Source organism: Trichosurus vulpecula, chromosome 2 (genome assembly GCF_011100635.1).
Source record: "Trichosurus vulpecula isolate mTriVul1 chromosome 2, mTriVul1.pri, whole genome shotgun sequence".
In the NCBI taxonomy this organism is placed as follows: domain Eukaryota; kingdom Metazoa; phylum Chordata; class Mammalia; order Diprotodontia; family Phalangeridae; genus Trichosurus; species Trichosurus vulpecula.
Window position 1 is genome coordinate 184,031,029 of NC_050574.1, and position 15,073 is coordinate 184,046,101.

General features: G+C 38.4%; 1 protein-coding gene across 1 annotated transcript in view; it reads right to left on the bottom strand.

The window, feature by feature from the left end:
• LOC118837892 (mitochondrial intermediate peptidase) overlaps positions 1-13,113 on the bottom strand; it is a 204,438-nt gene extending 191,325 nt beyond the window's left edge. Inside the window, exons 1-3 of the mRNA XM_036745033.1 lie at positions 12,758-13,113; positions 4,765-4,938; positions 1,768-1,856 (exon numbers count right to left, since the gene is read on the bottom strand). Coding sequence (XP_036600928.1) covers positions 1,768-1,856; positions 4,765-4,938; positions 12,758-12,952 — 458 coding nt within the window. The 5' untranslated portion in view covers positions 12,953-13,113. The remainder of the gene's footprint in view (positions 1-1,767; positions 1,857-4,764; positions 4,939-12,757) is intronic.
• Between the last annotated feature and the right edge of the window lie 1,960 nt (positions 13,114-15,073).

The following is a 15,073-nucleotide window of genomic DNA, read 5'->3' on the forward strand; positions in this document are numbered from 1 at the left end:
AAATAGACCACTGACATGAACGAAAAGCCAAAGAGAGTTTCTGGATAATTAATAATCAATTTATTAATTAGCCTAGCTAATTAATGGATGGTGAGTAGTTTCTCTCAGTAATCGAAGACCCCTAATGGAGACACTGAATGCCTTAAATATTTTTTTGAAAGAGAATGCCCCTGACAAGAGAAACCAATCCTGGCTAGTGAACAATTAATGAGGGAATAGGCAATTTAAATGAGGAGGTGGGCTAAGAGTCTTCAGCTCCTCCTACTGAGAACCTGGCTTGATCATGAGACTCAGCTGCCTCCAGCAATCTGGACAAAGCAATCAATCTCTACCTAGACTACTCTGGTTGATTTTCTCCTTCATGAACTGGGCCTAATGCCAATGGAGAGGTGCAAGGACATGGGACTTTAGAGGTGGAATTCACCTAATTTAAATTGTTTACACTCTAAACAGAAGTAAGGTCTCCAAATGGGTTGGGGTCTCCCCCAAGATCCATGAGCATGTACCCCAAGGATTAGGCCAATCTCATCTATCAGCTTTGTTCTTCAAAGACTGACATACGGAGGCTGGTCTCTGAATAAGAAAATAAGCCTGGATCCTAATTAATAATGACTTATTAGTATAAAAGAAAATAATCATTTCCCCCACCAGTAACCAACTCTTTGGGAATGAACCTACTAGATAGGCTGAACCTTTGACAACAGCCTATTTCTTGGTCCATAGTCAACGCTCCAGTTCAACAGTGCCTACTAGGGCTAGTATTCTGTTGACACAGCCTTCAAGAACCCAGAGTCACCTTCAACCACAATGTAACCTCAGAGTGCCTTTAAGTAGAAGATCATTTTCATCTACTAATGTCAACTAGTACACTTCCCTCCTTTACGTATATTAAATAAATGCAGATGTCTTTATAATGTGCAAGTTCTAAAAATTTGTCTATCTTGGTTTCTGACAGCAAGAGCACATAGGACAGGAATGGTTAACTTTCATTACAACAGAACGAAAGCTTCTTGAGAGCAGGGATTGTTTTAGACTTAGCACAGGGCCTTGCACAGTAGGTTCTTAATAAATATTTGTTGACTTCACATTTATTAGCTAAATCACAGGGTTACTATGAGGAAGGCGCTGTGTAAACCTTAAAACACCAAATGAAAAGTTCTTTGTAACTGGCATGATGCTGGGTACTTAAGGACTTTCAATAGCAACTGTATCTTTTTCTATAAACGAAGTTAAAAGGTATCTGGGGGCCAACACAATGATTTAAAAAGCATTTAAACTACTTTTAAAGTAATTTTAAAGAAACTGCACTTCTTGGCAGTTGTGGTTTACTACTAGACTCAACAGGGACCAATAATATCCAATAATACCCTTTATCCTCAGTCAGTCCTACCAGAGAAATTTTCTTGGTCCCTAAAGCAACTCTAACACTTCTCCTGACATACACACTTTATGGACACTAAACATGACATTAAAACAAGTAGAAACTGCACAAACATAATAGGTCACAGTAACTAATCGCAGGCTCAGGAAATTTAGACTTATATTTGTCATGTTTTATTGGCACATACTATATCATAAAATCAACAACCAAGCAACTCAAATAAATCATTTTGATAAAATAAACAACTTAATACACACATCTTTACGCGTGGGGCCCAGTTCTTGTTGGCAACACAAACACTGAAGTATTAAAAGAAAAAATCTGCCCTAACATGATTTCTTGTTATTGTGCAACCCAATATAATAACAAAAGTGAACAAAACATACTTTTCTACCATGGTACCAATGTTTCTGCAGGCTTCTTCCGCTGCCTCTCTATATGCTGGGTCAGGATGAGCAATTTTCACAAAATCAGCCTAATATAAGGGAAAGAGAAACCAAAAGGGGATGTGATGGAAAATAACTTTTCCAGGATTTAAAAACAGATAAAAATTTATATTTTAAAATGTATCATCCAGCAGTTTACATGTTCTATTTGCCTTAACCAATCTATTTCTACCAGTGATAGTGTTTTTTCCTAAATGGGTTTAGCAAAGGCTAGTAGTGAGCATTCTGTGCTCCAAAGAAAATATTTTCTGGGTTTATTTTTAGTTTGACAGAAAAATCTTATTCCTCCAAAGAAAAAACTTTTCAAATCATGTTTTTTAAAAATTGTTTAAAAAAATTTAGACATTTATCTAAAAAATAAAGTATTCCAAATTTCTCTCTTTCTCTCTGTCCATGTGTGCATTTTCCTCCACTAATTTACACCTATTAATTTGGTGCCACAAAATAACCTTGCAAAGCATTAGTATTTGCAGTAACATTAGATCTAGGAAACTTCACATGGCAATATGGTTATGCACCTTCTCCTATCTCATCTCAGTACTCTCCACAGGACTTTTAGTGACATACCTGAATCTCCACTTCCAACCTGGGGTTTCTATCACATTCCTAATGTTATGAAGGGTTACAATGATTATATTCAGAATTTGACTAAATTATTTTTAACTCCTTCAAAAAGATTAAAATTAAACAATAAGTAAAAAAAATTGAAACCACTAGACTGAAAGCACTTCTAATAGAAACATGCTACAAAACTCAGTAACTACAAAATGTTTTATTATGCATTTCTCTGTAAAGTCAATGATGATTTAACATGTAATAAATGCATAAAATATAATCAACACAAGATAAAATTCCATATTTTAATACACATAAATACGTAAATTCACATGACTGACACATTCTTTTGATAATAACAATGAACCCAGCTTAGCATTAAAGTACATAAAATGTTAATTAAGCAAAAATTTACAAAGTAATTTTTAATTACCAAGTATAACATATTAGAGGCAATGGAACCTCTTTCAATTAATAAAGAATGAAAGCTCTTAAAACCAGAAAAAAACCTTATAAACAATCTAATCCAACTCTTTCATATTACAGATGAGGCCCAGAAAGGTTGAGAGTCTTACACTCAATTCAAAACTGATACTTAACATTAACTTTGTCCATTTAGGTTAGTGATGAGGGAAACAAGGTAAGTGAATAATCTGAAACCCAAAATCATTGTTTTATTATTTCTGAGAAATGGAACAATTTTCATTTCTACATTACAAACTTAAGGTAGAAGTGAGCATTCCATGGGGTCATGAAAAATCAGACACAACTGAACCAGACAACAATCTAGTTCAATAAAACTAATATTTTACAACTAGGATAATCTTACTGGCTGTTTCATACAGAAATATCTAAAAATTTTTATTCAATGACAATCACATATACAAAATCTGGGTGATCAAAATTTGTCCTGAGACTTTGCATACTTTAAAACTGACATTTAGACAAGGTAAGAGATTGAAAAGTAACATTTTATTCTACTGACAAGAATAAGGAAAAAAGGAACCAAAATGAGCTTCGATGCAATAAAATGACAGCAAATATCTGGGAAAAGTTACGAAAATAAGCATGGAAAGTAACTAGGGGTCATTAGTAGGCAGCAAGCAAACCTGGGGTTCCAACTTCTCTACCAAATGCCAATGCTGTCAACTCTTCGGTATCTCCAGGAAATTTGAAAGTAAGCAACATTTGCTTTCAAGTTCTATTGACATAAGCAAATTAGGTGAAAGAAGCACTTATTTCATTGAAATTAGGCAGTATTCATTCAATAACATTCATTTCATATACAGTTGGTCAAAAATACTGCCCCTGCTCTTAAAGGGCTTATGATCTATTTTACTTTAAATCCAATAGGAGACCTCTTAAAAAACTTATGTAAGCATTTCCTCCAACCCCAGGAGGCTTGGGGTAAGTGTATTTTGGTCAGAGAGGTAATATTAACTTTAACAAGACAGGAAGCAAAAGAGCTAACAAGCAGATAGGCTGGGGAAGCTAAACAACTTCTGAACCTCTCCTAAAGCCAGGTCCTCCGAGCAATTGCAAAAGGCTATGCTATGAAATGGCAGTAAATACTTATACTAGATATACCCACAACATTCAAATGACTGAAAAAAAAAAAACCAACACAGTCCAACAACAAATATAGGCAATTTTGAATGATCCATTGTTTTAGACTTGTATGCCACTTCTTCCCTTCATAAGTAGGAATAATTAAGAGTTAATCGTATTTTTTGGTCCTGAACAGTAAATTGTGAATCAAAATAACACTATTAGAAGCAAAGAAGGTTTATGTATCTACATCAATAAAAAAGGCTAAAGACATCATTTCAAAAATGTCAATTTGATTTTAAAACTTTGGTAACACAATACAAATGTTCACTCATTTACTTTAAAAAAAAAACCTACTTTATATTCCCAAGTATTATAAAGATATTACTAAAGAGTTGTGTGTAAGCCAACTTTTTTTTTAAATGGAATCTTATTTTGAAGGTAACAAGGAAATTTTCTACATAAAGGAACCATGTCATGTAGTAGGTACTTCTTTACAATGTATGATCTTAACGTCATGAGAATAAAAGATCTAATGATGTTTTGTAAATTTTGCAATGATGAATATCAAATTCCCTTAGAACAGTAAACACCTGGTTTTTTTCTTTCATTGTTAACATATTTGCAGCTGCATAACTAATGTCAAACATTCTTATAAGGATGCTATCTGAGAATTTGCTTGTTTTTTTCTCAAAAACAATTTTCCAGATAAACTTTTGTGTCCTATAGTATATTAACACTGGCTATTGGCAGGGGAAATTAATTACAAATGTGGATAAATTAAAACATTTTTATCATTAATGAGAAAAGTTTAAGCCTTAAAACAGATCTTACCAAATCTGCTACCTTGCACAAGGCATCTGACAGCTGATCAAAGATACACACAGTTTGTGGTCCAGGTGGTGTAGCACATGCACTCTCTACTAGGAACTCAGCTTGTCTTAGGGCTTTTTCTTGTGCAACATGAAATCCTTCGGGAGAACTTAGCTCTGGGACACCAAACAGACCCTAAAATTCAAAGAATATTTTCAATTTATGACCAAAACATGAGAAGTAAATTTTCTCAGTATTCAGTTTCCAAAGGCAATCCTATTTTCAGTTGCTTCATCCCATTACTTTATAATCATTATCATCACATCTCCCACATCAAAATATTCACCCCATGCTTGAGAACCCTTAAGTGGCTCATTCTACCCAAGTTAGATAAATCTGTATTTTTTGTAATTAAAAAAATAAGTTTTTAATAGTTAAACTGGATCCTTGGAATCTCCCTCTGCCTTTATAGCAACTCTATGCTAAACTTCAGAGTTCTTCTCAGCTACCTCACTCCATGGAATCTCACCTCACATGTCATGTATTCTAATCCATACCTGAATAGAAATTCCCTCTACAAGATTCCCAATGAGTATTCAACCATGAAGGGATGAGGAATCCACTAATACCCAAAGCAGTACTTTTAAAGAGCTCCACCTATCAATGAGGATTTCCTTATACTAAGCCTAAATCTGACCCTGCAGCATCCACTCACTGCTTCTAGTTCTGCCCTCTAAGGCCAAACAGAACAAGTCCATTACTCTTCTGGTTCTCACTCTTCCTCTTCTGAAAAATAACAATGACATAATACATTCATGTAATCTTTTCTACTATAAAAGTTTTATAAACCAAAAACTTTTTAAAAGTTGAAAAACTGTGTTTAATAGTAAACAGTCATGGACAACATTATTACTAATAATGACCTTTAAAATTGCTTGCATTTATAAAGTACTTGCGAGTTACAAATGGCCTTTGTATTATCTCGCTTAATCCTCACTACAACCCAGCAAGGTAAGTTGCGTGTTGTAATTTTATGCACATTACACAAGAGAAAACTGAGGCTCACAGAGGTTAGGTGACTTGGACAAGGTCAGACTAGAATGCCAATGGGAGTATTCAAATCCAGTCCAACTCTGACTTCCAGTCCAGTTCTCTCTGGAATTCCCAAAGGATTATCTATAAATTTACAAAGATGGAAGAAACCCATTCTCTTCAATAAGAATGGGTGTTCAGCTTAGATCTCTTCCATCTTCCTAAAACACTTTTGCAAGTCTTTAATGCATTCATTAGGGAACACCATGCATTGTAATTATCTCTTTTTGTTTCCTCTATGGGGCTACTGGGTAGTACAGTGGATACAGAGCTGAGCCTGGGGTCATGAAGACCTGAGTTCAAATTTGCTCTCAGACACTTGCTAGTTCTGTGACCCTCTTAACCCTGTTTGCCTCAGTTTCCTCCCCTGTAAAATAAGCTAAAGAAAGGAATGACAAACCACTCCACTATCTTTGCCAAGAAAACCCCAAACAAGGTCAAGAAGAGTTGGACACAACTGAAAAGATTCAACAACAAAAATTTCCTACATACCAGGTGTTCTAAATGTTTTTGCATCATAGACCACACTCCCCACCATTAAGCAGCCTGAAGTCTATAGACCTCTCATAAAAAAGTTTTTAAATACATAAAATTAAATACATAGGATCACAAAGGAAACCAATTATAATGAAATATAGTTATCAAAACTTTTTTTAAAAATTTCAAGAGGCAGATCCAAGATGGTGGAGTAAAGACAAGGACTCCCCTAAGCTCTTTCCCATCCTCCTCCAAACACCTTTAAAAATGACTCTAAACAAATTCTAAGGCAGCAGAACCCATAAAAAGACGGAATGAAACAAATGTCTAGCCCAAGACAATTTGGAAGGTCGGCAAGAAAGGTCTGTTGCAACAGGATGAGAGAGGTGAACCTGCCAGCATAGACCAGGGCCTCATCAAACCTGGAGTAGGCCTCAGGGTGACTGAATTACTGGCAGCAATGGCGGTTTCCAGACCTCTCAGCCCACAGATGCCAAAGACAACTTAGAAGGTCAGCAAGAAAGATCTGTCCAACCTAAGTAAGACTGGAGCACAGTCCAGCACATGCCACAGCAGACCAGGAGCAGGCACTGGGAGTGACTAAATCAACAGGAGCAATAGGAGCAGCTACTCCCAGAGCTCTCTGCCCACAGACAGTAAGGGGGTCAAACAACTGGTCAGAAGGAGATTACAGGGGTCTTCTTGCTAGCACTAAGGCAAGACTCTGTAACTTTGCTTGTACTCAGATCTGGATCACACTCCCGGGTGTCAATCCCAAGATGAGGGAGCCCTGGCACAACAGAACTTATAGCTGCAGTAGAAGAGGGACCCTCCTCACAGTTCCAGGGCAGAAAAGAGTGCTTGACCAGAGCACAGGCCAGGAGAGCAGTAAACACATCTCTCCTTAGATCACACTATCTTGGAAGAACTGAAAATTTACAGGTGCCTAGAAATATCTCTGAAAACAGTTGCACAAAATCCCTGAAGCTTGGGACAGTGTCTGTCCTCAACCCTGGAAGCAGAGCCCTACTTTAACATACAGTTAAAAGTCAAGTAATAGGCTGGAAAAAATGAGCAAACAACAGAAACAAACTGACAACAGACAGTTATTATGGTGACAGGGAAGATCGAATCACACACTCAGAAGAAGATCGCAAAGTCAAAGCTCCTACATCCAAAGCCTCCAAGAAAAATATGAATTGGTCTTAGGCCATGGAAGAGCTCAAAAAGGATTTTGAAAATTAAGCAAGAGAGGCAGAGGAAAAATTGGGAAGAGAAATGAGTGATGCAAGAAAATCATGAGAAGAGTCAACAGGAGACACAAAAAAATACTGAAGACAATAACACCTTAAAAAATGAACTAGGCCAAATGGTAAAAGAGGTCTAAAAAGCCAATGAGGAGAAGAATGTCTTAAAAAGCAGAACTGGCCAAATGGAAAAATAGGTCCAAAAGCTCACTGAAGAAAATAATTCCTTAAAAATCAGAATGGAGCAAATGGAAGGTAATGACTTTATGAGAAATCAAGAAGCAATAAAACAAAACCAAAAGAATGAAAAAAAATATAGAAGGCAATGTGAAATATCTCATTGGAAAAACAACCGACCTGGAAAATTGAAAGAATCCACTATTCACCTCCTGAAAGAGATCCCAAAATGAAAACTGCCAGGAATATTGTAGCCAAATTCCAGAGTTCCCAGGTCAAGGAAAAAATATTGCAAACAGCCAGAAAGAAACAATTCATGTACTGTAGAGCCACAGTCAGGATAACACAAGATTTAGCAGCTTCTACATTAAAGGACCGGAGGGCTTGGAATATGATAGCCCAGAGGGCAATTGAACTAGGATTACAAAGGAGAATCACCTACCCAGCAAAACTGAGTAAAATCCTTTCGGGGAAACTGGACATTCAATGAGATAGAGGACTTTCAAACATTTTTGATGAAAGGTCCAGAGCTGAATAGAAAAACTGACTTTCAAATACAAGACTAAAGAGAAGCATAAAAAGGTAAACAGCAAAGGGCAATCTTAAGGGACTTAAATAAGGTTAAACTCTTTACATTCCTATGTTGGAAGATTATAACTCATAAGACCTTTATCATGATTAGGGTAGTTAGAAGGAGTATATATACAGACAAAGGCCACAGGTGTGAGGTGAACATGATGGGATGATATCTAAAAAATAAAATTAAGGGATTAGAGGGGAATGTACTGGGAGAAAGGGAGAGGTAGAATAGGGCAAATTATCTCACATAAAAGAGGCAAGAAAAAGCTTTTACAGTAGGGGGGAGAGGGAGTGAGTGAACCTTACTCTCATCAGAATTGGCTCAAAGAGGGATTAACATGCACATGCAATTGGGTATAGAAATCTATCTTATCCCACAGGAAAGTAGGAGGGAAAAGGGAATAAGAAGGAGGGGGGAGGAGTAGTCAGAAGCAAAACACGTTTGAGGAGGGACAAGGTGAAAGGAGCGGGAGAATAGAATAAATGGGGGGGATAGGATGGAGGGAAATACAATTAGCAATAGTAACTATGAAAAAAGAGTATGAAGCAAGTTTCCCTGATAAAGGCCTCATTTCTCAAACATATAGAGAACTGAGACAAATTTATAAAAGAGCCATTTGCCAATTGATAAATGATCAAAAGATATGACCACTTTTCAGATGAAATAATCAAAGCTATCTATAGCCATATGAAAAAACAGAACTCATTATTGACTGGAGAAAAGCAAATTAAAACAATTCTGAGGTACTACCTAATACCTATTAGATTGTCTAATAGGACAGAAAAGGTAAATGATAAATGTTGGAGGGGATGTGGGAAAACTGAGATGTTGATGCACTGTTGGTGGAGTCATGAACTCATTTAACCATTCTATAGAGCAATTTGGAACTATGCCCAAAGGGCTATAAAACCGTGTATATCCTTTGACCTAGCAGTGCCACTACAAAGATCTGTATCCCAAAAGAGATAAAAAACAAAAAGGAAAAGGACCTATATGAACAAAAATATCTACAGCAGCTCTTTTCTGTGGGTAAAGTATTAGAAATTGAGAGGATGCCCATCAATTGGGGAATGGCTGAACAAGTTGTGGCATGTAATTGTGATGGAATACTATTGTACTATAAGAAATGATAAGTAGAATGCTCTCAGGAAAACCTGCAAAGACTTGCACAAGCTGATGCAAAGTGAAATGTAGTGTGTAAAAAGTAACAGCAGTATTGTAAGCTGTGAATGACTTAGCTATTCTCAAAATACAACAATCCAAGACAACTCTGAAGGACTTATGATGATACATCCCCAAAGAAAGAATTGATGGTATATAAATTCAGACTGAAGCATACTTTTTTTTTTTACTTTATTTTTCTTGAGGTTCTTTCACAACATGACTATTATGGATATGTTTTGCATGACTACATAAGCATAACCTATAGTGAATTACTTGCCTTCTCCAGGGGTGGGGGGGAAGGGAGGAAGGAAGAGAATTTGGAACTCAAAGTTTTAAAAACAAATGTTAAAAATTGATTATATGTAACTGGGGGAAAATAAAATACTAAATAAATACCAAAAAAAATTTTTAAAAATAAAAAAAAAATTCATGCACTCCAGGTTAAGAACCTTTGCTCCATTCTATACTTTTCTTGAAGACAAGGACTTGGACTTATTTGAATCTTGTTCCTTTCCCAGTGCCTTACGTTCTACACACAATAAGCTTTTGTTAAAAAATATGAAAGCACCAAAGAGATTAGTCTGAGTCTGTCCTCCCTCCAGCACATGTTATAGGCCCTCCAAAATCCAGTAGATGGTCTTTGAGTGTTGCTTTAGCCAAAAAGTTAATCACCTTGCATCCAGGCTGGTGATGAACTTTCCTGAACTGATACTCAGGAAGCTCACACTCAGAAAGACATTCAATCTGTCCCTGGGTCCATACCTGCATCCCTCTATCCCCTCTAGGTAAGACAAACTAGAGCTGGCACTGAAGTTGGCACAGCATCCCAGAATCCAGGATCACATGAGGAATTATTAGCATGACTTTATCCATAGACAATATTTTAACAAAAGTATAGGCAAGGGTCTACTGAATTAGGTAGAGCTCAACAGAGGGCTAATACGAAAACATGTAAGAGTTCCTCAGTATGAAGAAGCTCAGAGAACTTTGCAGAGGTCTACATCAGTAGAGGAAGTCCCTATAACTCAGGAAATCTAGATCCATCCATCAGTCCTGATAGGGTTGCTGTGTCTCAGCAAAATGCTGTGTTTAGAGACAAATCCTCATAGCTCTACAAATCTGCCAGGTAGAAGATAATCAGAGGGCTACTGGTGATAAAATAGATTTGAGCAAGGAAAAGGAATATGGAGATAAATGCAAAGAGCAAAGGAAAATTTTTGGCAACACATTTCAGAAAGGCACATGAAGTTTACGATATTTAGCAAGTATGTTTTTTAAACAACCAAGTCTTACACTAACCAGTGATTTACATCTGACTTGAATCAATTCTATCCTAATTTCATCTTCCGGTCACAAGCTTCCTGGAAACTCGTCTCTACAAACTGAGTCACCAAGGATCACTTAAGATATTTACTTCCAAATTCAAAGGATGTTATTTCATCCTTTGTAAGGGCCTTCTTCCACCAAAGCGAATCACAACCTTAGCAGACATAATTCATAAAATTCCACTGGTTAAAACAATTCATGAGGTGGAACCCAGACTACTGATGATGAGCCTCTTCACAATGAGTTAGGCTTATTCTTCAACTTATGGTCTGTCACTAGGCCTACACTCAAACCTTTCCTAGCGATGTAAGATCCGCCAGTACTTAGGGATCCACTGGCCAACCTTCAAGAATCCATCAGGGTGAGCTCCATACAATGTCAACATGAGATGGCAGGCTAGGACATCAGTAGAGGATGGCTTGAGATTATCTATTAGTAATGAAAAAGAAATGACAGAAAAACGTAGGCATTCCATATGGTTCTGTCCTAGCCTTCTTCTCTATGTTCTCTAATTGGGAGAAAATAAAACCTGACTCCAGATATGTTACTCTCTTGTCATATGAACTAAGTACTGAGAAAGAAATTTATAATTTTCATACTAATAGATGTGATGTGTAATGAATATACTAATAATTTAGTTTTCTCAAGAGCTGCCTTCTCTGGCTTGGGAATCAGAGCTCACAATGCAGCTTAAACTGATTAATCAAAACTCTGACAATGCTCACAATCACTGGACCTTACGTGAAGTGAATCAAAGATTCTAGAAACTGTTCCTGTCATAGAACTCTGGTTCTGTACTTTGGGGGAGGTGGTCACAACACCCAAAGACTTGACTCCAGAACTGTTACCTTATGGGACTTATGGGTTTCTTGTGGGAGACTACTAAATGATTGTTTGTAATCTACCTTCCCCCCATCCTTTCCCAGTTATGATTTAGGTATATAACCTATGCTTTTACTTCAGCTGTGACAACATTCCTCATTGAAACTGCTTAGTTGAATTACTTGACTGCTGGGAGCATTCTCAGGTTAGAGACTGGCTCAGTAAAAATCCTGTTAACAGCACTAACCAAACAAAACTACTACTTTGGGTTCCCTATAAGTTATATTTCCTCTCTCAGCTTTTTCGTAAGTGGAATTCCCCATGCCTGAAATGCGCTTCCTTACATCTACCCCTTGGATTCTTAGGATGCATTAAGTTTCAGCTAAAATGCCACCTCCTTCATCCTTTCCTGATCCCCCCATTTCCTAACGTCTCTCCAACCCCAAAACTACTTTGTCTTCATTTTGCACATATCTTATATTTAATAAGTTCTGTGAACATGTATCCTGGCTTGACTAGGCCCCTTACCAGTTATGTTACCCCAAAATGTCACCTCTCTGAATGTTTCCTATCTATGAAAATGTGAATAACACATTGTGCTGGCCTCACAGAGCATACTGTGAAGATCATGCTTCATAATTATATAATACTAAGTATTATTGTGCTACTCCACTCTAGTCGATAAATACAATCCTGCTCATGGAGCCAGATGCTAGGTCACCCTCTCCCAGCTGGTAAAAATCCCCAAACACCGGGACCTTCCAATCAAGCACCTCAAAATGCTCTCAATTTCCCACATGGGCCGAGAGCTGAATTAACAAGAAGGACTCATGAAAAGGGTAGAGAAGCTTGGAAAGATGTGGAAGCGCAAATCTAGAATGCAGAGAGCTCCCATGACAGATGACCTGACTCCAGCTCCGGGAAGACTGGCCCTAAAACCAGATTTAGCGCTAGAAGGGCCTTTTAAGGTCAATGAGTCCCCATTTTGCAGATGAGAAAACTGAGGCCCACAGAGGTGAGGTGACTTGCCCAAGGTCACACAGCCAGTCAGGGGCAGAGCCAGGGCGCGAATCCAGGCGTGACTCCCCACGGAACGCTTTTCCCAAGCCGCCCCTCGGGGGCCGCTCACCCGGCGCTCGCCGAACACCTCCTTACGCGCGGGCTGCGCTTTAACATTGAAGGCGGCTCCGACCGGAGACCAGCTGGTGCTGACCCGGCGGGCCCCACGGAGGCCGCCGCCGCCGCCTCGGTTCTTTCGCAGCAGCCGCAAGGCCGCCGCTGTGCCGCCGGGGCCCGGTGACCACAGCCTCCAAGCCTTCAGCATGCTGGGCCTCGCGGTGAGCTCCTCGCACGCCGGCCCCTCACCGGCGACTACAACTTCCTCTGGCCCTGGGACCCTCCTTCAGGTCAGCTCCGCGTCTCCAAGACAGCAGCCACACGCGCTCCGGAAAGCACACGCCGGCGCCACCGCCCACTTCCGGCTCCGGAGCAAGTCGCGAAGCGTGACGTCAGTACGTAAGGGGAGAAAAAATACCTGCGCCTTCTCCCTGCGCTTGTGTTTATGCGACCCCCTGTGGCCGGAGTTAGAAAGGGACAGGAAAGCTGAACAGTTCTTTTACTGCGCTGGCTTGTTCCGGTATAGGTTAGATCCCTAGCTCAGTCCCAAGGGCTTTTTCAAGACTACGAATTCAGAGTAAATGATTTGCAAGCTGATAACACAGAACAGGCAAGTTTGGCCTTGGAACACAAAATGAATCAGAGCAGACTAATAAGAGTTTTGTCAACATTATGCGCTGGTCACAGCAAGCGCTCTTTTTCAATAACCTAAAAGACAGAGGCCAGTTTATAAAGGGCTTTAAAAGCCAAATAGAGGTTTTTGTCTTTGATCCTAGAGGTGATAGGGGGCCTTAGAGTGTATTGAATACGGGAGGTAACATGCTGAATCTCACGCTTTAGGAAGATCAGTTTGACAACTGAGTGGAAAATGGACTTGAGTGGGGAGAGACTTGAGGCTGGGGACCAACCAGAAGGTTATTGCAAAGTCCAAGGGTAAGGTGATGAGGTACCGCACAAGGGTGGTAGCAGTGTCAGAGGAGACAAGGAGGTGTATGCAAACAGTGTTGTGATATGGAAAGTGAGAAAGCATGAGAAGCCTAGGATGACACCTAGACTGCTAACATGGGGAAGATGGTGGTACCCTCAACAGTAATAAGGAAATCTGGAAGGTGAGAAGGTTTGGGGGAAAAGATAATGAGTTCAATTTTGGATTTGTTGAGTTTAAAATATCTACAGAACATCCAGTTCAAGATATCTAAAAGGCAGTTGAAGATTTGAGACAAAGAGGTTGGGACCAGATGAATATATTTGAGAACCATGAGAATAGATATGATAATTGTATCTATGGGAGCTGATGAGATCATCAAATGAAATTATATAGAGGAAGAAGAGAAGAAGGCCCACAACAGCACCTTGTGGGACACTAATGGGCATGATCTGGAAGAGAATCTAACAAGAGAGATTACATGATGCAATATTGCATCATCAAAATTTCAACGCAGGAAAAAACTCGCAAATTTACAATAAATTGTTAAATTTAAGATGCATCATTTTAAAAAAAAAAACAATTTTTTGAAATGTCACAAATTTCAAAAAAAAAAACATTAAAGGGTTAAAGAAAGTAGATTTCCAGGGGAGCACTGAGTAATTTTTTTTTTAAAAGAGAGTGGTGGGCCAAATAAGTTTGGCTAGATCCTAGCACCATCTCCTCTGAGGTAATCTTCCCTCTACTCTGTATTTATCTTTTTATCTATTCACTCCATATTTATCTGTATGATCGGATTTTCATATACTGTTTCTCCCATTGGAATGTAAGCTCTTTGAAGCCCTGAAATGGTTTTGCTTGTGCTTTCTATCCCCAGGACTTAGTATAGTGCCTGGAAGAGAATAATTGCCTTAATAAATTCTTGTTAATTGTTTTGGGAAGCAAGGGGACCATTTATCTGAAAATGACTAGGATGTAAAAACAAAAGGGATCAACAATAAACTTTTTTTAAAAAAATAAAGCAACTTCCTGATATATTTTTGAAAAATGAGGTGCTTCCAAAAAGGGAGGTATTGGTGAGTGTTTTCCCTTAACCCATTAGCTATTGCTTTAAGGTTCCCTTTAAGTTTTGAGTGGCATAACATTTTACACAAAAATGTTCAATGCAAAAAAAGTATCCCCTACACTGGCTGGTGCCTTAACTAGGTGTTCTTTGCCTCAGAGGCACCCTTAGGGATTATTTGAATGGCTACTTGGAATCTGTTGGATGTTAAGTTTACCTTACACACAAATAGTTAAAGTGAAGTTTAACTTCTCCTGCATGCAACTCTAATATGTGATCTTGGACTCCTTTGAAAAAATATTTTTGATCTCCTCTTTGAGGGGCATTACCTTCCCTTCTTT